Genomic DNA, 26,853 nt, shown 5'->3' with positions numbered 1-26,853 from the left:
TGTTAATGTCCCTTCCTTAAAAAATTTAAATGGAAAAAAAGGGACTAACAGGCCAAGAAGCTTGAGGAAACTTCTTGGAGTACTTTGGCTACTGATCCCTTGTGATCTCTCCCATTTTGTTTCTGGATGGAAATTTGACACAATTGTGCCAAAGTGGCTAATGACTAATGTCTCTGAATCCTTCCCACTGCATGTTTATACCTCTGTATAGTTTCCCCACATGAAAAGGGGGTGTATTTATGACTTTAAGATGATCTAAAATTCAGAAAAATGACATTATTGTAAAATATTTTTAATTTCATGTCAATTCAAAATAATACAAAAATTAAAGTATGATATGTTATCAGAGGTTAATATAATGTTGCAGAGGTCATAATTTAAAAAATCAACAAATAGAGGCAATTAATCTGATTCAGATTTGAGTTTGTTTTTTGTTCATATTAACTCAGCAGGTCATTTAACTCCTCATGTCTCAGTTTCTCAGGGTATAAAATAGGAGTTCTGAATAAAACAGTCTAAATAATCTAAAGACTAGACATCAACAAAATGGGAAAATTTAAATAAAACTGGACTATAAATCAGAACCAAATTTGAATTCTGACTCCACCACTTAATGGCTGTGTGGCCCTAGGCAAATAATTTAATCTTTCTGAGCCTTAGTTTCTTCATTTAAGTGTGAATTTAACCTGTCTCACAAAATTGTTGCAAATCCTAGAGATAATATATATTAAAGGCCCAGTAGAACCCTTGCATTGAACTGCCACTCAGTTTTTAATAATGAAGTTGTATTTGTTATTCTCAGAGCTTTTAAGTTGAGAAATTAAATGAATTCATTATCAAGAAGTTTACAGCTGAATATAGCTGACATGCTAGCTCCTAAAACCATTTGTGAAGGTAAATGGGTACTCTTTCTAGAACATGAATGTTTGAATTCAGAACATTGTATTTATAAAGATTCCTAGCACAATGACAGTGGCATAATGTTCTTGTACTGCTTGTGCCTGCTTATTTAAAAAACTAGAGGCCCGATGCACGAAATTTGTGCAATGGGCTTGGCCCTCACAGCCCAGGCTGCCTTGCCCGGCCTTTGCAGCTCTGGCTGGCCCTCACAGTCCTGGCCAGCCCTTGCAGTCCCAGTCAGCCCTCACAGCCCTGGCCAGCCCGCACAGCCCCTCACAGCCTCCGCTGGCCCTCCCAGCCCCAGCTTCATCCGGAAGGTCATCCGGAAGGTTGTTTGGCTGTTCGGTCTAATTAGCATATTATCTCTTTATTATATAGGATGTAAAGAGACCAGCTTCTTCTATATTACATGGGAACCAATTAATAAAATGCCAACCAGAGGTTGCTGGTAAGAAGTATTTCGATTATAATAGGTCTATAAGGTTATACATCTGTGAATGAAAACTCACTGGGAGATGTTATAATAGAAGGAAGGCTAAACATTTATCCAGTACTCCAGCTAGTTTCTCTGAATTGTAGCTATTGGCTTCTATGGTAGATAACCAAGAATCACATCATTTCTCTAAATTTAGAGCCAGCCTGGACACTGATTGTTTACATGGCGATTGAGTTTGTCTCATTATAACAGTGATAATATTCCAGTTTTGTGGTTGTCTGGGAGTAGATATAAGGGCAGAATATTTCTTTTTTCATTAAGTGAAGAAGACAGATTACTTTGTGTGTGTTTTTTCAGAAGATTTTGTGTCTACTTTTGCAAACTCATTTGACAAAACCCTAAGAACTAGAACTAAAGAGGGCTGCTGTTGGCATTCCATGCAATTCATTGAACAATACTCAGTCCTTCAAGTCCCTACTCACACAACAGCTCTTAAAAGAGCTTGATTGTGCCCGGCTGGTGTGGCTAAGTGGTTGAGTGCTGACCTATGAACCAGGAGGTCACAGTTTGATTCCTGGCCAGGAATTGCAGGCTCAATCCCCAGTGGGGGGTGTGCAAGAAGCAGATTCTCTCTCATCATTGATGTTTCTCTCTCATCATTTATTCTCTCTCATCATTGATGTTTCTCTTTCCCTCTCCCTTCCTTTCTGAAATCAGTAAAAATATATATTTTTAAAAATTAGCTTGATTGAAAGCTGGGAATTTGCTCTTCTTAAGTGCTTAGTGATATCTTCTTCTAAGTAAAAGAATAATACTGCAGAAAATTTGGAAAGCAAAACATAAAAAAAGAATAAAATCACCTACAATCTGTTACTTATAGGCTATATTTTCCTCCTTTGTAAGTATTGTTTCTAGTTGAGACTACTCATTTCTTTAAATTTTATATACTACTTTTTCCCCCCTTAGCATGACCCTTGCAATTAAAATATATCACAAATGTTATCTTAAGACATTATACTCCATTATATGTATAGACAAGGTTTACCTCACTATTCTCTTTTTATTATACTTTTTAACTTTTTAAATACCAGTGAGGGAAATATCTTTGTACACGTTACTCACTACTGTTTTAAGGGTAGCCTGAACAATATCCTTGACATAGATTTCTGGACATCTTTCGTAGAATGAATAATCCCCTTGAACCTGGGCTGGCTGCTTAGTGACAGAGGGTGAGATTCTAGAAAATCATAGGCCAGAGGAGTCATAACATTTAGTATTGGGTGGGAAATTTGTCTAAACTATTTAGTAATTTTCAGGGCCAACTTTATGAGTCAAAGACTGCATTCCTTCTGGAAGCTCTGAAAAGTCTCTTCTGACCAAAACCTGTCTGCAACTGCCTGATATCCCACCACTTCTGTCACTTTGTTTTGGAACAGGAAATAGGAAAGAGCCGAATCTAGGCTGAACTCCCAGAACACTGTTTCATACAGTTTTAATGGCCTGCTTTGCTTTTACTATCATTATTACTACTACTACTACCACTATCACCATCATCCTCTTCATATCATTGCTAGTAGCATATTCCTCATCGGTCTGTGAATTCCTAGAAAGCAAACACAGGGTATGATTAATCTTTGGATCTCTCATTGGTCTAAATGAAGTGGGCCAGGTGTTAAATTACTGTTAAAATGATGGTATTTTGACCAAGCAGAATGCCTGCCTAGTATCTTTGTCTTTCAAAACCTGTCATCAAGCACACCAGCCAATAAAAATATATCCAGGATCCTATGTGATTCAATGTCCATGAATTTGACATTGCTGGTCTAAAAAAAGGAAACTCCTGGATTCTGAATTTTGCATTCATTTTAAGTTAGTTTTAAAATATTTCTGTACCACAGGCAAGCAGTGTTCATGTGCCAGAGAAAACCCAGCATTTATGAAAGAATATTTTTACATCAGTAATTATAAGAACTATGTTTACTAAATTGCACAATCTAATAAAAAGTAGAAAATTCTATAATAATGTCAAGTCATCACTTGCTAAATAAATTATACTATTAAAAGTGACTGGCTGGCAGATGTGCTGCTATAAAGAAAATCATGGCTGTTGGCGTGTAGGGTCACATAGACCTGCATTCCAAGCCTAACACTGCAACTCTCTAGCTGCAAGGCTGCAGTTTCTTTGCCTAAAAATGAAAACTGTTAGGTCTACCTTTCATAGTCCTTATAAAGATTAAATAAGATTATGAATCAGGAATACCTAGGACAGGGCTGGGGATAGAGAGCGTATACAATAACAGATAGTTATCATTGTTATTGTTTGCAGTGATATGTGACTAAGGCCCCTAGGTCCTTTCAGGAGTTATTCAAATACTAGAGGCCTGGTGCACAACATTTGTACACTGGAGGGAGGTCCCTCATCCTGGCCTGCACCCTCTTGCAGTCTGGACCCCTCAGGGGATGTCAACCTGCTGCGGAGGTGTGAGAGGCTTTCGCTGTGCTTGCCAGCCATGACCCCGGCTTCTGGCTGAGCAGTGCTCCCCCTGTGGGAGCACACTGACCACCAGGGGGCAGCTCCTGCATTGAGCATCTGCCCCCTGGTGGTCAGTGCGCATCATAGCAACTGGTTGTTCCACTGTTTGGTTGATTTGCATATTATCCTTTTATTATATAAGATAAACAAAGCTCTAAGACTGAACATCTTTCTAATTGACTAGTGTATTCCCAGAGCCAACCCCAGTGGACAGCATATCATAAATGCTCAATAAATATGCATTGAATAGACCAAAGAACACCAAAAGGTCCCAAATGTTTGTCTAAGATTTGGAATAGGGAAGTGAGAATTTCTGGCCACATGAGGAAGAGATTTCAGGGGCAATAGGGTTTCCTCATGTGAGTAATTTACACTTTTGACAGATTTTTACACCTTATGATGTTCAGGTGTTCCAAACTTCCAAATAATAGTATTTCTACTTTTGGTGATGAAATTGATACAGGGGTTGAGTAATTTGCCTAAAGTAATGACATTTGTAAGTAATAGCTCCAATATCCAAAACAGATCTGTGCTCTTTCTACTTACTTTACCTTCTTTTTACTATTTATTATGTTACTTTCACATGAGGTATTGCCTCTCTGTCTTATCAAATCATTCTTTTAACAAATACCTATTAAACATCTATCATTTGTCTAGTACTAGATATATAGGGTGATCTAAATCAGCCATAATCTCTGCCCTCATAGAGATCAGAGTCTAGTTAGAGGAACAGATATCAAACAAATAATCATACTATAGCATAAAATTATAAAAAGGATTAAGTACCATGGAAGAAAATTAATCAATGCTACAAGAAAATGTTAATGGGGAGACCTATTTTGAGCTGTTTGAAATAATAGATTCCAGGGAAATCCACTGAGGTCTAAATTTCCAACTCAACCTCCTGGGATTGCGGCTAAAACCTGTTTACAGCCTCTGGGCCTTGAGAAGGAGAGGGTGGTTGCTGTATTTCTCTTTGAGGAGAATGAGCCTTGCCCACAAGTGTTAGCATCCCCCATTTTATCCATCACTTGCAAGGCCTCCATAGCGAGGACAACAAAGCCATTTACCACATAGATATCCATTTAATTTTAGCATATCTCCAAGAGAAATCTCCATGATAACCATACCCTGATGCATAGCTCACTGGAACAGTTTCCAGATAGAGAAATCTGCAAGCACCTGAATGTCAGGTGCTCTTCCCAAACCCTTCATTACTTCCATGTGATACAAACCTGTGGGTCTTTAAACATGTCCAAGTACCTTCACAATTCCATTCAGTTAAAAGTATTTTATTTATTTATTCAAGTATTTCTTTAGTACTTACTATGTACTCTGAAGATAGAAGACATTGTTCATGCCCTCTCAGAACTCACATTCCAGCAGTAGAGACAGGTATCGGTAGTCTGTTAAGAACAGTCATGAAAGAAGCATAGAGTGCCGAGGAAGCCCTTCTAGACACATAAACCCAGACTTCCACAGGGTGAGGATTAGAGGTGGGATCATTTGGGGTGTGCCAAGAGTAGGAACTAGCTAGGCAATGGGGAAAGGGGTGCAGGGAGCAAGGACCAAAGCATACAATAATGGCAAGAAAATACTTTCAAATGCATTGTCTGACATAATGTTTTAAAGGATTAAAGAATCTTGATTGAATAAGACGGAAAGAAGTGTGGATTTTATAAGGCTCTGTCACAAAATATTCTGAGTTACATGAGTTATTTTATCTGTGAAGTTTAGATAATGATACCTGTATGACAGATTATCATGGTGTACATGTTATAAATATTACTACATAGATATCAATTGATGCCTGGACTTTAGAGGTGGTAGTAATGGTTTTAATAATAGGGTCAATAATACTACCATGGTTAATTTATATTGACATACCCTCTAATCTTATTTAAGAATGCTTATTTCAGTTCTTCCCTGAAGTTGGTAATAATTAAGAACTTGACTGACTTTTGCATATCCCTATTGAGCACCTGAGCAGGTAGATAGGGGAACTTAAACTTGACCTTTCTTTCAAACAATTTTGTAGAGACAATCTCTTTGCATTGAGCACAGTCATATAATAACTCTAACAGCTATCACTATCAAGAAGAGGAGCTTGTATTTAAAAATTATAGAAAGTTAAGGTATTTCTTTAAAAAATATTAATTACTTCTTCAGTACCAGGGGCAAGTCTAGATATAAAGAGTGGTAAACAAAACAGGCCAAGTTCCAGCTTTTGGAGCTGACATTCTAGTGAAAGAAGTCAGTAAATGATCATATAGACTAATAACTACATTAGCTAAGTTCAGATAATCCTAAGGCTATAAAGAATATAAGGCAAAGTAATTGATAGTCATTAGGAGTGTATTGAAGGAGAGACGAGTTTTAAAAATTTAAATAGAAAGATCAAAAAAGTGACATTTGAGCAGTGACTTGAATGATGAGAAGTCAACCATGAAAGACCTTAGGAGAAGAGAATTCTAAGGAGAAAGGAAAACTAATGCAAAGGACCTAATATGAGAGTAAACTTGATGTGTTAGAGACAAAGCCACAAAGTGAGTGTGGCTGTGGCATAGCAAATAAGTGTTATTGATAGGAGATGAAGTTGGAGAGGTAGGGTGACCATACACCCCAATTTGCTTAGGATAGCCCTGAATAATGCCTGTAGTCCTTGCATAAACAATAGTACCTTCTTTCATTCTCAAAATGACTTCATTTTTTTTTGCAGTAAATAGTTTAATTATAATGACTGTTAAATATTGTATGTCTGCTTTTTCCACTTAGAATATCATAAGTAATTTGCCATGTTTCAACATAGAACTCACAGTTTTATATTCCATGGTGTTAATGTGCCATAATTTACTATACATTTTTGTAATGGGGAATGGTTATAGTTCTAGAGTATTTTTACCATTATTAAATAATGCTGCTTTAAATATATCCTGTGTATCACTTTTTTTTCTCTTGGACTATTTCTTTAAGCTAGCTTCCACTGGAATTAAAAGTGTCGATATATAAAGCTTATTGATTTCTAGTATTTTTTGGTGGGTTGCAACAATATACAATTTTACTGTGCTCGATTATTTGTAGGATTGAAGTTGGCCAAGATATTTCATCTTTTGTTCATAATCTGTTCATATTTGTTGCCCAGATTTCATACCCTTTCCCCATTTATTTTTAAGCATATTTAGTACTTAGAAGACATTTATGTTGCATATTTCCCCATTTTGATATTTGCTTTATTCTAGTGTTTTTAGACTGCATAAGCTTTGAATTTTTATGCAATTCTATCTATTTATCTTATCTTTTATAGTTTCTGCCATTGCTTTTAATGTTTAGAAAGCCTAACTTAACCTTAATAAATAAGTTAACCATGTTTTTGGGTTTTGTTTTCATTATTTGTGTTTATTCTGGCCTGAATTATCTAGCCACACTCCAATCATTTATCTCCTCAGATTCTAATGGTTTCCTTAATAACTGTATTGGTTTTATATTCAAAGCTATGTGTACACATACACAATAACTATTAACATTTGTCTAGCATAGTTTCAGTTTCTAATTGTTATCTTTGACTTAATTTTTGTATTAAACTGTTTGTTCCAACTGTTAATGTTTTTTAAAAGGTTGTATATAGTGTGATTCTATCTGATGTTTTTCATCGAATTGCTGCAAAGTGGTGATGATAGCATCACTTACAAGAATATATTCCCTTTTCCTCTTGTTTGGAAAAATTTCTTTCATCATATATTAAGTAATTATGTATAGCTGGATCTATTTCTAGACTCTCTGTTCCTTTATGCTAATCCATAAGTCTATTTTTGTGCCAGTAAATCCTTCACTTATTTGAAAAGAGCTCAAATTTCCTCCCTAAAGTCTTTGCTTCTCCTGGCTAAAAATTCTCAGTACCTTCAACTGCTGCTTTTGTATTTAGCATCCAAACCTGTCCCCCACCCCCTAGGAATCAGAAGCTAGCAATTGTGAAATAACGGACCAAGCTGTGGAGTACCCTTAAGTTGCCTTCCTTGGGGAAAAAAATAACATAGATCAGGGCACCATCCAGGCAAGAAGGAGAATGGCAAACTCTTACATTGAAATAATAGTTTTTGTCCTGGAGAATACTTTGTTGTTTCTCATCTCCTTTAAGAAGATAGAAAAGCTATCAGTGAATGAGAGAACTTCCAGGGTTCAAAATCTTAACTCTACTGTTTTCTTGCTGTGTGATCCTGAACAAATGTCTTCAATTCTCTAAATTTTATTTTCCTTGACTGTGAAGTGAAGACATAGTGGCATCTACTTCATAAAATTATTGTAAAGGTGGAGTGCATAACCCATGAACACATGGTAAGCACTTGATAAGCTATAATTATTACTGCTAAAAATCATTTATGTGGATTTATTATTTCATTTAACATTTTGAGGTTGTATGTAATTTAAAGCTGAATGAACAAGGTAGGAAAGGTTCAGTAACTTTCCCAAGGGCACAATTTAATAGAAGTGCTAGAATTGGGATCTCACCTCATATGTCTAACACTAAGGCCCATGCTCCTTCCTGTAGATGACATTACTGCACAGCATGATTAAGGTGCTTATACCTGGTTCTTTGGGTTCTGCGCTGGTTACATAGATGCAGCTGTAAGTTCTTAAGTGAAGATAAATAGAAGGTTCAAGTATATGATTGTCTTGAGATTTCCTATGGCTTCACTATGGAAAAGTTATATTAATGGGAAGGAGAAATATGGTTTTAGCCTAATCTGCAAATTAGCTGACAAGGAAACATATCCTTTCAAGCTAAGTATTATTTAACATACTGCTCCAAGTGGCAGGACACAAGCCCGGAAGCATTTGTCATCCCCACAGGGTGGCGGAGGAAGCTACGCTTCCTCTCGTTCAGCACACGTTACCTGTGCTCTCAGAAGGCCCAGGGACGGAAAGACGTGGGTAGAGGATGCCATGTTAGCAGCCTGGGCACACAACTGCCAAATCAAACAGAACTGGAAGGTCTAATTTTAGCCCTCTCAGCCTTGGCATTGTCCCTTTCAGGCAATATATTTATCACGTACCACAATAAAGTGCTTTGTTCCAGCCTTGCTGGATCCTTCACAAAGGCCCAGCAAGGACAGGGTGAGCATAAGTCAGAGCTAGAAACACATCAAAGACAGGAACCTTACTAGAGAGGGTCAGCACTCCCCTGGCAACCTTTGGTAAATGTGTCTTTTCCACCCATCTTAGTCCCAAAGATCCAAGAAACGGGCACGTGGTTGGCTCTTTATCCTCCAGCTTCTTCTTTGTGAAGCTTCTGTTGGCTGCTCATCAACAGGTGTCTTCACCCCTTCCTGCCTGGGATTTGCAATTTACTCCCTCTCCTCATCCCTGCCTCACAAAGCCCACTTCTGTCCATATCTGGGTCTTGTTTTCTTTCCTGAGATGTCCTGGAGAGTGCACTAAATTAAGAGTTACAAACAGTGTTACAATATACAAACTGCCTCCACAGTTTGTTCCGTACAATGACCTGGTGAGTTGGGTGAGGGAAACTTTCATAGAACTTTCAAAGATGAGAGAACTGAACTCCAAGAGGCAACAGGCTGTTCCTAAGGTCATACAGGAAAACATGGCAGAGTTGGGACTGAAACCCAGCTCTGGTGTTTTAGGGAAAGGTGTCCCATGAACCAATCAAAGCACAGAAAGCCCACACAGGCCATTTGGGTGGGCCCTGGAAAACTTTTCCTGAGGTTATCAGCTGGCTTCATGGCCAACAGTTCCAGGTTGAGGACTCAGAATGGTGGCCCTTACCTTCAAGTAAATGTCCTTATACTAAAAAGAGAGTAGAGGATTTTGATCTACAGGCACATCCAGAGATACTACTGTTTGCAAAGGAGAAAAATACATTTTTCATCTACCAGTCTTGGTTTTTGGCTAAGCTATACCCTGTAATGATAGACAGATTAATAGGACAAAAACAAGCAGAAGTCTAATAACACATAGACCTCTAGTGTACATGGGAGAGAACCAGGACAACTGAGTAACTCTTCAAAATGGCCCAAGTCACCACCTTAAATACCATCACCAGTAAAAACAAAAAACAAAAGCAAAAAACGTTAGTTGGGAGGAAAGCCAGTGGTGGGAAGCTATCAGGCAAAGCCCAGCAATCCAGGTCAAGGTTGTTATGCAGATTTAAGTCAGCTGCCTTCTCCATTAATAAGAATTTATAGGGATTTGGACATCTGCCTGTTCCTGGTACAAAGAGGGAAACAGCCTTACAGATAGAGATTTCCCTTTATAAATGTGTCTTTTTAAAGGGTAACTTTGACTGTTTTCAGAGATTCTCCTATGTCTGCTATTTCTTAAAAATGATCATCCTAAAGTAATCCTATGCCAAAGCAGCATATTTTGGCTCTTTCCTTTGACCTCTAAATGGGTCTCTCTCTGGGCCTCATTGAACTATCCTAGATCTGGCCTTAGGCACCCTGAAGTAATGACCTATGGATCATCTTCTCTTTGAATTTTCTATCTTTCAAATTTGAATCTCAATCATTATAATGAACATGGGATAGATTTTTCCTATTTTATATATCATTTAAGCTGTGATAACATTATCACAATACTGTGTGTAACATTATTATACTCCATCTCACAGAAGGCAGCACTGAGCCTCAAAGATGCTTCCTAACATGGCTGTCCTGAATGTCAGAGACTCTGATCCAGGAATTCCCCCACAACAACACCATGTCTCCCTATCATTGCTTCTCCCGGGTGCTGGGGAAGAGGGGACAGAGTAGTCTTGAGTGCCATGCTGAGGACTGGATTCAGAAAGAGGATATAAAGGCCACTGAAAGGATTAAGCAGGGCAGTGACATGATTAGATTTTATGCTTTAGAAGGTCATTTCAGCTACAGTTGGATTTAAGGAGGGCAAGACTGTAGATGGGGAAACAAGTTAGAAGATTATTGTGGTAATCAAAGTGAGACATAAGAAGATGATGGCCTGATCTAACATAGTGGCAACAGAGAGTGGATGGAATTTGAAAAAGTTAGGAAGTACAATCTACAGACTAAACTTGATGATTAATTAGATAAAGGAACGTAAAAGAGAGCAGAGTCCTCAATAACTACAGGTTCTGAACCAGTTGCTGGGCAGAGAGTGGGGCCATTACCCAGAGAGTAGCCCAGTAAGACAACATGTTAGGTCTGGTAAGTTATAGGATACAAAGGTGGACATGTAAGCAAGCTGATATTATCTAGTATTCAGGAAGGGCCTGCACTAGAGATCAATATGGGAACCATATTTACAATTGTATTATATGACAATATTGCATGAACATTTGTTGAATAACTTTAGTATCACATCTCCTTCAAGCAGAACATTTTACTTTTATAAAGCCAACTTTATATGCCAATTTCAAAACTCCCTGTATTTGAGACCCACCCACACCAGTTAAAATATTTTTTAGGATTACTGTGCAAATCATAGTTTAGGAGCATGGTCAGTGCAAAGGGCTCTCAGAGGGGAAAGAGACTAAGAATCAGAAGACTTGAATGACTCTGCCTTTATCAGTAGACACTTGGACATGTCACTCGCCCCTCTGGATACCCATGTCCTCACTCTGATAACAAGGAGAGGATACGCACCACTTATGCTCAAGGCTGCTCCGAGCCCTGTGACTGGGGATGTGCAGGTGACATGGGCCCCAGGTCTGCACTTCTCTCTCACGGCTCCCTGCTGCTGGAGATAAGGGCATGGTCCTACCCACTGGGACTTGGCAGCACAACCTAGATCGCAATCTGTTGGACAGAAGGCTGTGATTATTAATGAAAGCATTTCCTCTGTTACCTCACAGAACTAAGGTTCTTATGCTGCCAGAGACAGCCCCTTCTTTTCATAGAAACTGATTCTCAAACACATTGAATAGTCACAGACAAGCACCGGGAAGTAAAAATAAGATGCAGAAAAGTGGGTGGCTGCTTGAAACACTCCCAGATGAAAGGTTACCAGCTATTAATCAGCTCATACTTCTGTTCAGTGGGTGAGAAAAGAATTGAATGGGAACTTCACTCAATAGATGCTTACTCAGGGCTGTGGGGTCCTCAGATGACTTGAATATGTCAAGTCAGATATGAAGCATTTTTACTTAAAGGAAGGAGAGTAAATAGGACCATGGTAAATTCTCCATGTCTCACAATCTCTCTACTTCTCTTTATACCTATCAGACCTGATGTAGGTATAGGGGTTAGGCTGACTCCTAGATGTCTAGACCTGAATCTTGAAATGTCTACCTCTCTGCTAGAGCTGCCCAGTTTGCTGGGTCCTGTGATCAGGGTAATAATAGCCACTGTTTGTTGAACAGCCACTATGTGGAAGGAATTTTATTTCTTATCTTAGTAATTCTCATAGCAATGTCATCATTTCCATTTGACTGATGAGGGAAATGAGGCTCCAATGGGCTGAGTAACTTGTCAGAAGTCATACACCTCGTATGCAGCAAAAGCACCATTAAATCCCAGGTCTGACACCAGCACACTTTTTTTCTCCATTAAACTAAGCTTAAGTAAAAAATAAAAGACATGCGCCCTGGTTAAGAAAGAAGGGAACCCACAAGATGGGGCGAAAGGGAATTGAGTCTGAACAGAAACATTTCCCAAGTCATAGCCTAGCACTTGGGTACAATATAGTCTAAGCTGTGGTTCCCAGGTACTTGGGAAATGTCCTTTGTTCCTGGGAAAGGAGAAAGAAGATGGCAGTTGGGTCTGACCCCTAAGGCTGGTCAGTCCACTTGACCCTTTGCAGGTAGAGTCCATGAGCACTTGGTCACCTAATTATTAGGTGATTTTAGTTTGGAACCACCTAGGGAACCACTTAGTCAGATTCAAGGGCTAAGGCCCACTAGCAGCATCCATCCTTGGGTCAGGGCTACCCCATCCAGCAAATCTCCAGGGCCCCATCAGGTTCTCAGCCCTGAGCTATAGAGGGACAGCCTAAGCAAGGAGGCCACTCTTCATACCCTAGTCCCTAGGACATGGATTGGCTCTTCCGATTCCTGCAGCGGCTAGGAACTTTGGCCCATCTAAGTGCCCCGGGAGCACTGGCCTCCAAGTCTTATTGCTCAGGCTCAGTAGCCAGGGCACTGCTAGGTTCTGTTACTAACTCCGTGTCCCATGGCATAAGTCCCCTCGCCTCCCTGGGGCTCCTCTATTAAACAAGGGAGTTAGATCAGATGACTGATCCCTGGGGCTCACTTCTGCTTTCATCTTTCTGTATTTATTATACTTTCTGGAATGAAATTCTCATCACTGGCTCTAACACTGCCATCAAAATGTGTTTCCTCATTTATTACAGATCAAATAAATACTTGCTCATCGTGAGTCCCCAAGAGTGCAGTCTGCGTCCCCACCTGTTTCATGCTTGTGGACCAGGACCTTGGCTCTAATCTCATTAGGTTCAGGGTCTGAGAAAGTCTCCAGAGAACACCAAGAGAAAGGATTTCTCCCCTTTTCCAAAGCTGCTCAGGTCCACAGAGACAGCGTAAAAGGCCAGCCTGTGATCTCTCCCTGTGCCCTGGGACATGCTGCTGGGGGGCTGTGAGCACTTAGCTTGGGGAGGATGAAGGAGAGAGGAGCCCAAAGAACCAGCATGTCAGATATTTGCTTTATTGAAGAGAATACCCCACACAATGTGCTGGGCAACTTTGAGTCTGGTTTTCAGGGTGGTTTTAACAGTCTCTGGAAACTAGCAACCTCATGTCATTTGTTTATAGGATCCCAAAGGGTGGGTGATGGGAACTGTTTCAACACTTGGCACAGAAATAAACATGCCTCCTGGCTTATAGGCTTTGTTTGGCCTGGAGGCAGCTCGCTTAGGGTGTGGAAGGGTGGGAACACCCAGCCAGGTTAGGAGACAGGGGTTCTCACCCTGGCTCTGTCATCAGTCACCCATGGGACCTTGGACAACCTCAAATTCTCCAACCTAAAACCAAAGGGCATAAAACAGAAAAGCCCAGAGGCAATTTTTTTTAAGCTTTGGTCATCCTTAGTTGTGTGATTTCTAAATTCTTACTGCTAATGTCCCCAGTGCAGGACCTTGAAACCATATTAGGGATGTCACATGGAGGAAGGGAGGATCTGGGGTTATGTCTGTGCTGCCTTGGGTGTTTTCTCCTTAGACTTTGATTTTTATTCATGTTTGTATCGGTGCTTCCCAAATTGACTGAGGACCATATTCACCTGAGTAGCTTATTAAAAGAACAGAATTCCCTCAAAGAATGGGTCTCAGGAAGCTGTATTTTTAACAAGACAACCAAGGATGAGTCTTGTTCTGGGACATGTTTGGGAAACACTGTTTAAGATTTTTTCACCTGGGAATCGGTTAAAGGAGAAGTTGACAGAACTAGTAAGAATTTGTCTCTCTGTTCCTTATGATCTTTAGCTCTGTGCTGTGAGCATTCATCTCACCATGCTCCCTATTCCAGGAGGTTTGAATGTCTCCTGCATTCAGTTCTCATCCCTTCAAGATTGGAACCATGTCTTCTCTGTATATCTCACCATGCCCAATACAGGGCCTTTCTCACAGAAAATGCTTATAAATGTCTGCTGAACTGACTTACCCAGAGTTAACCAGGCCACATGTCATTATGGATACAAAAAGGACAGTAGAGAGCTTGTAGAGAGTGTCATGGAGAAGACAGCACTGGGACCAAGCCTTGCATAAGGAGTAAGATTTAGACGGGAGGTAAGGAAAAGAAAGGGCAATTTTGGCAGGAGTCTAAGCCTGAGCAAGGCTAGTCTCTTCCAGTTATTACCATGTTCAGGTGAGGGGCACTTGTTCTATTAGACCCAGGCAATCTGACACTAGAACAAGCTCAACTTGCAATCCAGACCCCTGTCAGGTATCCCATAGGCCTCCAGACTGAGCCCCTAAAGCCCTTTCTCTGCTGCTCTGAGTCCTACTTCCAGGGCTGTTTCCCTGTTGATGTGCTCATCTTGCTGTGTATCTGCACCTGTGCCTGGACTGTCCATCTCAGCCCCGCAGTCTGTACATGGATCTTGGCAGGCTGATGGCCAGATTACATGAGAGAAGCTGGACCTGATGTTCTGTGTGCCTCATTCCATGCAGCAGGCCCTGCCGTGTCCTGGGAAGCTGGACTGAGATATCAGCATGGGTTGGGGCCAACTCGGGGCAACACACACACACACACACACACACACACACACACACACAGACACAGACACACACACACACGATGCAAGTGGGTGTTGCTTGGCTCCCCTGCTGGTCCTTTCCCCTCTTCCAGGCAGCCTTCCAGTTTTCTCCCAAGGGCACTCTGACGTGCTCTGCCTCTTCTGCTCTGGAATCCCGTTATCAAGACCAGCTAGAAGGTGGATGAGAGGAGGAAAAACTCAAGGTAGCAAGACCAGCTGGAAGGTGGCTGCAGAATCCAGACAAGAGATGACAGAGAGCCTGTATTAGAAACCAGTGGAAGTTCTTTCATTCTGTTCTAAGCTTTTTACTAGCTGGTTGAGCTAAATTACTTAATCTCTCTGAGCTTAAAACTTCTCATCAGTAAAGAGGGGATGGTAATTACCTCTTTCTTACAGCATTGTTATATGGGCAAATGTGCACAAAGGCCTTCTGTAAACTGCAGTGTAGAAAAATTTAGTCTTTTCTAGAGGTAAGTGGTCCTGGAATTTCTCTCCAGGGCCCATCCCTGGGGGAGGGGGAGGGGCGGGGGTTCTCTTGCCCATCAGAGCCCCTGCACCAGTCCCACTTTGTGCCTAGCACCGAGTTTCTCTTTATTGTAACTCAAGCAGTGAAAAATTCTTTGGGTTATGGCTGGGCTGGTTTTTACCTCGTAGCCTGGAACTCAAACTTAAACATAATACACCAGTTCCTGTCCCCTCCCGTCTAAGGTAACAAACACTCAAGTACAGGCAGGTTCTCAGGTAAAAAATCCACACATTTGAGATAGCCAATTTGAAGTCTGGGACTCCATTTTCATATTTACAAAACTTATGTTGCAAATCAGTGAATGGAAGGGGTTAGAATGGCCTTAAAGATCATCTGACCCAAATCAGTTATTTTTCAAAGAGGGAAACTGAGCAACAGAATCTACTAGAAACAGGGCTGGAATGAATCTCCCTCCCATTATCACTGGGAACTTGAGAAGTTTTACTTTCATTTTTACCCTTTCTGTATTCCTGGTCCCAAGTGAAAGATACTACTTAACCCATACCATTGCTGCCCAGAACAAAAGGAGTGTAGGTGGGGAGCGTTAACCCATGAATGCTTTTTCATTCACTTATCAAACATTACTAAGCATCGCCTTTATGCCAGGAACTGAGGGTACTGAGATAAAAAATGGATCCCACCTTCAAGGTGTTCAAAATTTGATGATGAAGACAGACAGGGAAACAACCTCCAGGAAAACAGACTAGTTTCTATACAGTTCAATGAAACATTCCTGCCCTATGCTGCCTGCACTTTATATTTATACTATGGTTACATTGATTCCCTTCAAAATAAGACATACAAAATACCATAAATTGATGAAAATCAGTGACAAGGTCCTTAAGCATCTACTTCATAATGGTCAGTCCCCATCATTCATTCATTCTGTCAAAAAATATTTGTTGAGCACTTAAAACAGTGATGGCGAACTTTTTGAGCTCGGCGTGTCAGCATTTTGAAAAACTCTAACTTAACTCTGGTGCCATGTCACATATAGAAATTTTTTGTTATTTGAAACCATAGTAAAACAAAGACTTATATTTTTGGTATTTATTTTATATATTTAAATGCCATTTAACAAAGAAAAATCCACCAAAAAAATGAGTTCGTGTGTCACCTCTGACACGCGTGTCATAGGTTCACCATCACTGACTTAGAATGAGGTACCAAGGATGAAAAGATAAATAAAAGACAGTTCTCTCTCTCAAGAAACTAAATAATAATGATCATGGAAGCTTTTACAAGGTAAGAGGGATGCCTAGGAGAAAGGATGCCTACGTTGGCCTTGTAAAGTCAACGAAGGTGTCGCAGAGGAGGTGGCCTGTGAGCTGAAGCCACTTAAAGAAGAAAAGGTCTGCTGAGCAAACACAGGGCATGTGATTCTAAGAAAAGAGAGCAGCATGCACAAAGCATGGACCTGTGGAAGCATGTAAGACCTGAGACCTGTAATAGTTGATGGTTGCCAGGCATGTGAAGTGAAAAGACAGATGAGTAGGCAGGACCTATGCCATGGTAGAGAGAGGGGGGGCTACATTCTGTAGACAATGGAGAATTATTGAGAGTTTTAGGGAGAGGATTAGATGGTGAGGTTTATATTTCAGAAATTCATTCAAGCAGCCACGCAGAAAAGGTGGCTTGGAGTTAGACAGCTGGGTGAGGAGGTTGGTCATTAATCCAAACAAGTTCTGATGAGGGCATTGTCAATGCCACTTTGAGCTGGTTCAGAACTTGATTTTCTGAATGATTCACTCGTTGCCAGACACACCTGCATGATGTGCTGATCATAAAGTATAACCAAGAAGCATGAAGCTATGCATTTGATTGTTCAGAACTGTGATTCATGGTCCTGACAATGTTCCCTGCGTGTGTAAGAGACAACCCTCTTCCCAGGCAGCTGGAACAGGCTAAGGAATCATAAGTGATCCATGGAAAATCCAAGCTTTCCTGCATAAGAGAGAAGCTGACACTTTGACCTTCAAAAGGCTTTTGGAAGAGGTGGTTTTAAATAACCTTTAATCCATTTTTCCATTATTAATACAAATTCACATCTGAGCTTGTGGTTTTCCAAAGAAGGCTCTGGCAAAGTGACTGATCTCTCTCTCTCTCTCTCTCTCTCTCTCTCTCTCTCTCTCTCTCTCTGCCAAGAGACACTGATTCTTCCTGCTTTTGCTCCTTCTGTTCCTTCACTTAACATGCCTTCCATTCACCTGTCTGTGATTGTGCATAGGCGTCTTGCAGATTCAGGTTCAAATTTTAGTTCTGCCACACACTATTTGTATGATCTTGAGAGAGCTGCCCTAATCCTTATTGCTGAGGTGTCATAAGGTCATAGGCAAGTTCATGAAGTGCTCACTCAACACAGTGCCTAACCCAGAGCCGACACTCAGTATTCAGTAGCTCTTATTGTTAGGTGAGATTCTAGTTCAATAATGAAAATTTGTAATTCTCTAAAAAGAACAAAGTGACGTATTGAAAATTTTACATCTTTTGATTATCAGGATAACCATGAATTACAGTTATCTTACTCCAATTATATAAACCCGACACCTGAGTATTTACTTGATTTCCATATCCAGCTGTGGAATCCCACAGTAACTTACAATTAAGAGACAGTTGCTAATAAGAGACTTGGAACTTGGAATTAAGAGCAAGAGTAAATAGAGAAGCTCCATAACAAAGGGCATGCCTTATCCTCCGGGCATTTTCTCAAACCAGAGAGCCTAGAACACAAATGGCCATCTTAATGGCATCTTCTCGCTGGGTTGTGTGCTGTTGGGATGGTGCTGAGCGGGAAGCCTTCCCTAGAGGGAGTGGCTTTGTGAAAGAATTGTTCAGTGTTAGGGCAGGTTACTGACAATGGGTGTGGAATCTGTTTTAGAAGAAGGTAAAAAATAATAACAAAGTATGTGATGAGATTACCTTTTCTGGTCTATTGCAAGTGTAGACCTGCCTAGAGCCCGAGAGAGAATTTGTCTCAAGAACGTTGAAGCACTAGGTCCACTTGGGTAAATTCTTCAAAAGCTTACTCAGTCTCCTCTGAACAACTTTAAAGATCTTGTGACATTTTCCTTATTCTGGTGGTCCCTTAGATTTCCAAGTTTACTTTGACTTTTTAAATCAATCTGTGACTAATTTGTTTTCACTCTTTTTTATTATAAAACAACACTAAAAGGAAATTTTACATAGTAATTCTTAATTACTATGCAACTATTTTAATTTTGGAGTATTTTTATCTTTGTTTACCTATTTCTTTCAGTGAAGCTAAAAGAGTTTTGTTATTATATTTGCTTTATTAAGGAAGAAATGGAAGATAAAGCAGTTAACATTGCCATAAGTGATAGACATAGTAAATGGCCAAATCAGGAGTAAAAATCAGGAATGACTTTAAACCTATGATCTGTTCACTGACACTCTACTGTGATAATGGCCGCATAACTTGGCACATAATTGATGTAGGTAACATTGGTTCTTTTTCTTTCTTTTTAGGTAACATTATTTAATGTACTATTATTTTTACTTACTAACAGTAATAATAGAAGAATGGAATTATGTCAGCTGAAATTCACCAAATGATCTTTTGAAAAAGCCACCAAGAGTTGGTCAGTACTGAAAGCAGTGTTGTTGGAAGTCTCTGTGGATGAGAAGAAAAATAGAGTATCAATGTGACTAATACACATGAGCTGTTTCCATTTGGGAAAAAGATCTGCAACTTTAGAACTAGAACAACTGAGACTCCCTACCATTGCTGATCAGCTTTCCAAGCCACTTTTTGATCATTTGTGTATAAAGCCTTATTTTTCTTATCAATAATCTCAATATTTCCACAAACTAAATGTAGAATTAGGTACCTGGGTAGCAAATGAAAATAAACTTAATTCATCGAAAGAAAATATAAACAATGCCCATATACTTTACATGAGTAGCATAAAAAGGGACAGGTGCCTTCCCATGTGGTAACCAATGTTATGTGAAAGATGACACATGATGGACGAGGGTGAACTCTGCAGCCCTTTGAACTGTGAGAAGAGGGTTTTGTGCTAATCTCTTTTCTAGAATACCAAATAGAAGGAAGTAGACTTGGGGAGACTTTTATCAGATGCCCTGGAGGGAGTTCCCACCAAGGAACTGCTCAGAACTCCAGCTTGGCTCCTAATCAAGTTTGAAATAATCATAGCTGTGGCACTAATTGCATTAATTTGCTTTTCTTCAGGCAAAATGGGGAAACAGAATAGCAAACTGGCTCCCGAAGTGATGGAGGACCTGGTGAAGAGCACTGAGTTTAACGAGCATGAGCTCAAGCAGTGGTACAAAGGGTTCCTCAAGGACTGTCCGAGCGGGAGGCTGAATCTCGAGGAATTCCAGCAGCTCTATGTGAAGGTAAGTTGTTTGTTCATCAGGCAGAAAACATTGTCTTCATGAAATGCAGCTTCATGTGGAATTATAATTCAAATTAGCCAGTTTGTTTCACCCAAATAGAAAAATTGACAATTTAAAAAAAAATGCAAAGAGGTGGGCTTTGTTCCAGAGATAATAATTTCTGAACAAGAAGAGTAATCGTTCAATCAAATCACTGAGTAGAGTTTAGAGGATGACAGGGCTGGTAAAAGAACAGTAAAATTTCAGATAATCGTATGTGCTGATGATTATTGACAAGCTGCTAATTACACTATTGTTTGGCTTGAAAAGGCATCTGTATCTTTCTCAGTTAAAGAGAAAGTACATGGATTTTTTTTTCCACTAAGAAAAGTCCTCCTATTTGCAGATAAGAAAAAAATCCCTTCAACATCACATGTAGAAGGGTTAGGGGAGGTCTGGTTTACATCCAGGCATCAATGTCCACACCATGGGCTCTTAACTCAGCATTTTGTACTGTATGGAAGTTCATCTTTCTCTGGACCTGAGATAAAACTGTTCCATGGAAGGTATAATTCCTACTGCAGTGGTATTATTTGGGTTTGTCTGAGTTTATCAGCTTGACTTGAGCCACTCTAATTTGTATCTGCTTACATAATATTAAGCTTGTGGAAGAAATACATACTTTTTCTTTTAACTTTTTCTGAGTAAAATGACAAATAGCATATAGTGATTTTATCACTTAAGTGTAGCAACTGTCCATTTGAGCAATCTGAAACACCCACCTGTATATGTGTGTGTAGGATGATTGCATAAAATATTAAGCATTGTCATTGTCTCCTGAAGTTGAACATTTCCCATAGCCTGTACTCCAGAATTCCTTCCTTGCACTTGTACAAGAAAGGACATGTATAAGAATGCTCATAGCTGCACTGTTCACAACAGCAAATCTGGGAAACAACCCAAATGCCCATCAAAGGGCGAGTGGAAAATAAACTGTGGTATATTCACGGAAGCAGTCAAAACAGTTGAACTGTAGTGACACTAAAACATTAAGTGCAAAAAAGTAAGTCTCAAAATGTTCTAAATTAAACACAAATAGCATTTGACAATTTTATAAGATTACAAATAAATGCCATAAAATCATATAAAAAGGAAAGCAAGAGAATGATAAACACAGGATTCAGACTGATAGTTATATTCAGTGGGGAATCGGCAAGGGATGAGCTGGGGATATAACCATATGTTAGATATAAATTGTGTCAGTCATACTTATGGTTTTGGGTGGTGAATTTTCAGGGCTTATGTCATTATTAAAAGCTCACTAAACCTGCATGGGCCACTGATGCATGTCAGGGACCCAGAATTATTATTACTGCAAAGCTGAGCCCCTGAGGACACTATGTCTGTAAGTGTGTGTAGAAAGGTACACATATACTGGCATGGGTACTGTAATAAGACTACTGTGACATTTCTAAGATCTAAGTAATTCATTTTTACCATGTGAAGACCTTTTATATAAAAGTGTTGAGAAATGCATTTATTATTCAAGTGATCTAAATTGGTTTTGCAGAGAAGTGTGATGGTATGCACGTTCCTAGATTATTATACATACCACTCTCCATAGTTTTCAGTCACATCTTCCACTATTTTATCACCCAAGAGTTAGCCTGGGCCTCAGAACTGTCTTCACTATCAGCCCCAAGGAAAGCACAGACAAATGAGATTTGTCAAAGCCACTTCCATGTCACCGAAGGTCATGTAAGCTGTCACTCTGTGTTTAAGAGAGCTCCGTGTGCTATGTTCCTTACTGTTTGTTTGAAATGAGAAGTTTTGCCTTTGAAGACATAGTTGATTTGCAGGAAATTAGGTATTGCATTTATATACTGGAAATACTCAGCACCAAAAAAGCACCAGCCTCAAGATGGGGAGAGAGGAGGATGTAAACATTAAACACAGCTCAGCGTACACAGTACAACTGACGTATATGTACTGACATCATCTCCCACCCCACCTCCCCAGCTCCGTCCTGGAGTAGATTTTTTTTTGTTCCCTGAAGGGAATATATGACTTTCTGGATGGAATTTAGACTCTTGGCAGCTTCTTAATAGCCACATTCAAACTTAGCCTGTGCTCTTGTATCAAATAGTCAGAAAACAGGCAAAGTCTTCCACTGCTTCCAAAATTGTCCAAGGACATAATACAAAGTAGAATCACGTAGGAAATATGCCACATGCACAGAAAAAAAGAACGACAAGTCTGATAAGCTAGAAGAGAGAAGCACAGAAAAATGTGGGTTATATAATGAGGACCAGGAGAAGGGCCGACAAGAAAAAAAAAACAAAAAAACTTCCTTTAATGCTGCTGAAAAGTGCAAATATTCAGCAAAACACAGTCCTTCTCCTGATGAATAGGCATTTTTTAGGGGTTCCTTCTAGCTCAGTGTGGATGATGAAACATCCTGGAACACAGCTGGGCCAGCAAAACTGCTGTGGCCTCTGCCCTCTTGTCTGTGCGGTCAGCCTGGCTCATCTACCTGTCCTGTTTCAGGCTCCCAGAGAGTCACCTCGCTGCTTAGAACAAATGCTGATGAAGTATAGGGAGGAGCAGGATAATGAGAGACAATGCAAGGCCTGGAGCCACAAACCCTCAGCTTTAGAAGCCTTTGTTACCAAAATATAAAGGAATGCTTTCATTAAGTCTATGTTTAAAAAGACTTAAAACCGAGGTTCAGAAAAATGAGGCAATTTGCCCACAAAAAGACCGAAGGTAGGAGAATGGACAATAAAAATTGTATGCTGACTCGCACCACGGCACAGAACCCTACCTGTCGACTGGATTCCATGGCAGCTCCGCCTGCACCCCTCCATCCCCTATACCGTATGCCTGCTGGAGTGAGCCTTGAAAAACACAGATCTGGGCATGGTCCTTCCTAGTCTGATACAGGTTTCATTCTTTCGTCATATTGACCAGTCACCTCATTTCAATTAACATAAGACCCAATGGCTAGCACAGAGCCTACTACAAAGCAAGCATGAATCATATTGTTGAGTGAATCATATTAAATGCTGGCTGTGTATCTCCCTCTCAGAAAGCCTTGTGGTGGAGGCATAGAGAAGTAACTAAAGGGCAGTCCTGCCTGCCCTAAGATCTCGCAGGCTACTCTGAAAGACACGGTTAACCACAGTACAAGGCGGAATGACATAAGTGCTTCTGGTGGGGCAAAAGTGGAAAGAAGAGCTTAATTTCAAAATGGGATATTAAAGTAAAAAGTTAATTAAGGCCGTGATGGAGGACCTTTCTCTTAGCTTTTAAGAAGGTAAAATATCTCTAGGAGATATTTTTACTTTTTCAAGCTTGGTACCTGTGCACTTCCCCACAAATTCATTTGTGAGAGTTTTGACCGCCAGTACCTCCGAATGTGACTGGACTTGGAGATAGGATCATTAAAAAGGTAATTTTAAATGAAAAGGAGGTCATTAGAGTGGGCCCTGATCCATTATGACTAGGGCCATAAGAACTGGAGATTAGGACACAGGCATGCAAAGGGATGACCATGTGAGGACACAGGGAGAAGGTGCCCATCTAGGAGCCAAGAGGCCTGAGAAGAAACCAACCTTACCAGCACCTTCATCTTGGACTTCTGCCCTCCCCGAATGTGAGGAAATACATTTTTATTGTTCAAGTCACCCAGTCTGTAGCACTGTGTTATGGTGGCCCCAGCAAACTAATATTGTACCTGTTTCTTCTCTGTTACACACTTCCCACGTGCAAACCCAGATCCCTCTGTATCTGATGTAAGGACCCCCCGGCACACACAGGAATGTCTGTGTTCGGGTCCCAGGAGTTGTAGGAGATATTTCATCATCCTCACCACAGCACTGCTGTGAAAGGGTGGGAAGGGAGCTTTTGCATTTTGTCACAAAGAACCAAGTACCTGAATTTTCCCCGCCAGGAACATTTCTTGTTTCCAATAATCATGTGATTGCCAAGTTATCACAAATGAAGATGGAGGGTTTGCAGTTTTAACTATATGTTCAGAGAAGCAGCCACAGTGTCAAAATAAACCCTACCCTGGGGAAGAGCAAGCAACTGTGTGAGGGAGGATGTGTCCCTCTCCAAGGTCCTCTTCCTGGGAAGACGGGTGCCTGTTTACCTTGTTCAGTCACTGTGACATGAAAGCTGAAGAAACCGCAAAACAAAGCTGGTGGAGTTTTGGAAAGCCCCAAATGGATTCTGATTTTGTTTGGAGTTTGCCTGTCAGGATTGTTTGGGAGGATTCAGGCTGAGTTGAAAAGTCAGTCAGGGGGTAGTTAAAAATGGCCATGGGATTTGGAGCCGGGCAGACTTGAGATTCAACGCCAGCTGTGCTACCTTTGCCATATCCCTGCCTCTCTGAATCTCTGTTTCCTCATCTTTGATAAGGAAATAACAAGCCCAGACCTATCACCTCAGTGGTGGACCCCAAAGGACAGAAGGGAAGCGAAAATGATTTTGCAACCTATAACAAGATGTTTTTGCTCTCGTGATTGATGATCTACTCAGTTACTCCAGAGTCAAGATGAAAAATGTGTTTGTTTTACATGCCAAAGCCAATGGCCGCATAAATGGTCTACAGAGGAGGATGCAAGGCGCTATTGATGTCTACAGTGTATTCTAAGGTGGGGCAGCAACCATGGCAAGACCTACCACAGGCTATGCTAGCTTCATTCCCATCGCAGAGCCTTAGACATTGAGCTCTGTGTCTTCCCCAGCACAACGGTGTCCGCCAGGCCCCTGTTGCCATACAAGATGAAGCGTGACATTAGTTCATGTTAGAGCCAACCAAAGTGCTTTGTACCAGGTAAGACAGATGGGTAGCTAGATTAAGGCACCTGGGCATGGGAAGGTTTCCAGATGTCAAACAGCCCCGTCCCTTGGACTGTGGCATCGTGGCATTGTCCAGGAGGGAGAATTCCCCCTTCTACCCTTCTTGCGTTCTTGCAGCTAGACTACTAATAAAATTGGCACAAGGCCTAATAACACGAGGAAAACCCAAATTATTACACGTACATAGGAGAATTAAAAGAATAATTCTCTAAGAGAGAAGTGGAGCAGGCTGTTTATATATTTTTTATTATATGAAGAAACAATTTGTGGAGACTTTGACAAGACAAAAGAACATAGGTGCTGGGGTCTGTAAGTAGTAAGGAAGTCTCTAGAATGTGAGCTAAGGGCAGTAAATTAGTGAAACTGACAAGGGCTTGTTTATATTCGCTTCTCAGCCCTGGATCCTCTATCTGTTGCGATAAGGCTGTCAGATTCTTTTTAGTCTGACTGCTCTGAATCTTAGTCCTTTTATAGCGGGGTGGGGGGTGGGGTGGAGTGTACCTTTCACATGGAGGTTTATTTCCTGCATTTATGCATTTATAGAGACAGAGGCGAGTTGGAGAGCTCCTCCTTGCTCTGGCAACCTCTCAAGTGATTTTAATTCAAAATAATCCATATGCCATTGTGGGATTACAATGGCTATTACAACATCGCAGCATCAGATTCAAATGAAATTGGAAAGTAAAAGATTTGGCTCAAAAAAGGTTTTTGGATGATGAGTTTTCAAGGATTCAGATTTTGCATGTTTGTAAAAGGTAATTAGGAGTAGGCCTCATTAAAAATTTTGGGGGTCAGAGCTATATGCAGAACCATTTTAATTCTTTTGGGAAATAGACATTACATAAGACATAAAATGTCATGGGGATTGGGCTGGTGAGGATGCTAAGATTTTTAGTGAAAACCTGGGAATTCATTTCCATTTGGAATGTTTCCCAACACGATCAAGGCTGCACTTCAACTTTAATTAACGTGGAAAACAAGAGCTAGGGTCTGAAAATCTTGAGGGAAGAGATGACAATGAAGTTCTAGTTCTGGGAAAACAAGATCACATGTGAGGTTCCAAAGGCATTTGTTATGGGGAAATTTTCTCAGGGAATAGCTAGTTACCAGTGAGTCTTGCATTAGAGAGAGCATTAATCCCAAAGGGGTTGGAGTGATAACCTCCTCCCGTCTGGGATGGTGTGAAATTCCTTTGGATGGCTTCCACACCTTGGGAGTTTGCTTTCCTGTGATACAGCAGGTGTCAGTTAGAGAGCTATCAATGGTCATTGCAGCCATGTAATCCAGAGGAATGCTCTTAGATGATTCCTCGACTTTCTCGGGATAAGGTTGGAAAGAGTTCTTTAGAAGTCTTTCACTCCATCTCCTCCCTCCCTCCCCCTGCACCCCGCCAACCTCTTTCCCACTTCCCCCAGCTCACCTCACCTCCAATTTTCAAAGGAGGACACAGAAGCCCTTGGGAGGGGGAGGGGCATTCCACAATGGAGCAGTTTCTTAATGGGAACCGCTTAACATCCAAAAGGATGGGTCCCAACTCCAGCCTGATTATGGAGGTTTTAAGCCAGGAAGACCAGCTCTCCACTTAGCTATTATCTACAGCTAGTTGGTAAAGGACAATCCATTTCAAATTGGAAATTGAGCCAAAGAGGAAGAACTTGCCCATGTCTATTATAGGATTGCACTTAAAGATACACAATCATGTCTGGATCTCTCATTATAAAGCTGTTTTGCATTACTAGATTTTTGTGACCCTTTGAAATGGTATCTGGATAAATGGGATCTGGATCTGGTACCATTGACCCAACCTGGTGGGAATAATTTCTTTCCTCCCCTCCTGTGGCCCATTGAGCACCTGCTAGAAGAAAACTCTCCACCTTATTGATGATCACTCTTAAATCTCCACTGGAAATGTTCTTGGCTCTTTGACTATTTCTCTCTCAGGGTTGTTATAGAGTCCCATCCTTGTGATTGCCCTTATGATGCTGTGAATTATTCCAGTGTCCTGTCAGCTTCTCTCCTCCCAGATGAAACGCAGTCCTGTCATAACTGGAAAGAA

At 40.6% G+C, this 26,853-nt stretch overlaps 1 protein-coding gene across 1 annotated transcript in view; it reads left to right on the top strand.

The window, feature by feature from the left end:
* The window catches only part of VSNL1 (visinin like 1), a 63,280-nt gene that overhangs the window by 9,653 nt on the left and 26,774 nt on the right, over positions 1-26,853 (top strand). Inside the window, exon 2 of the mRNA XM_059660505.1 lies at positions 19,786-19,952. Coding sequence (XP_059516488.1) covers positions 19,791-19,952 — 162 coding nt within the window. The 5' untranslated portion in view covers positions 19,786-19,790. The remainder of the gene's footprint in view (positions 1-19,785; positions 19,953-26,853) is intronic.

Source organism: Myotis daubentonii, chromosome 12, assembly GCF_963259705.1.
Source record: "Myotis daubentonii chromosome 12, mMyoDau2.1, whole genome shotgun sequence".
NCBI classification, from domain to species: domain Eukaryota; kingdom Metazoa; phylum Chordata; class Mammalia; order Chiroptera; family Vespertilionidae; genus Myotis; species Myotis daubentonii.
The sequence above is the reverse complement of the archived record's forward strand: the minus strand, read 5'-3'. Positions and strand labels throughout refer to the sequence as shown.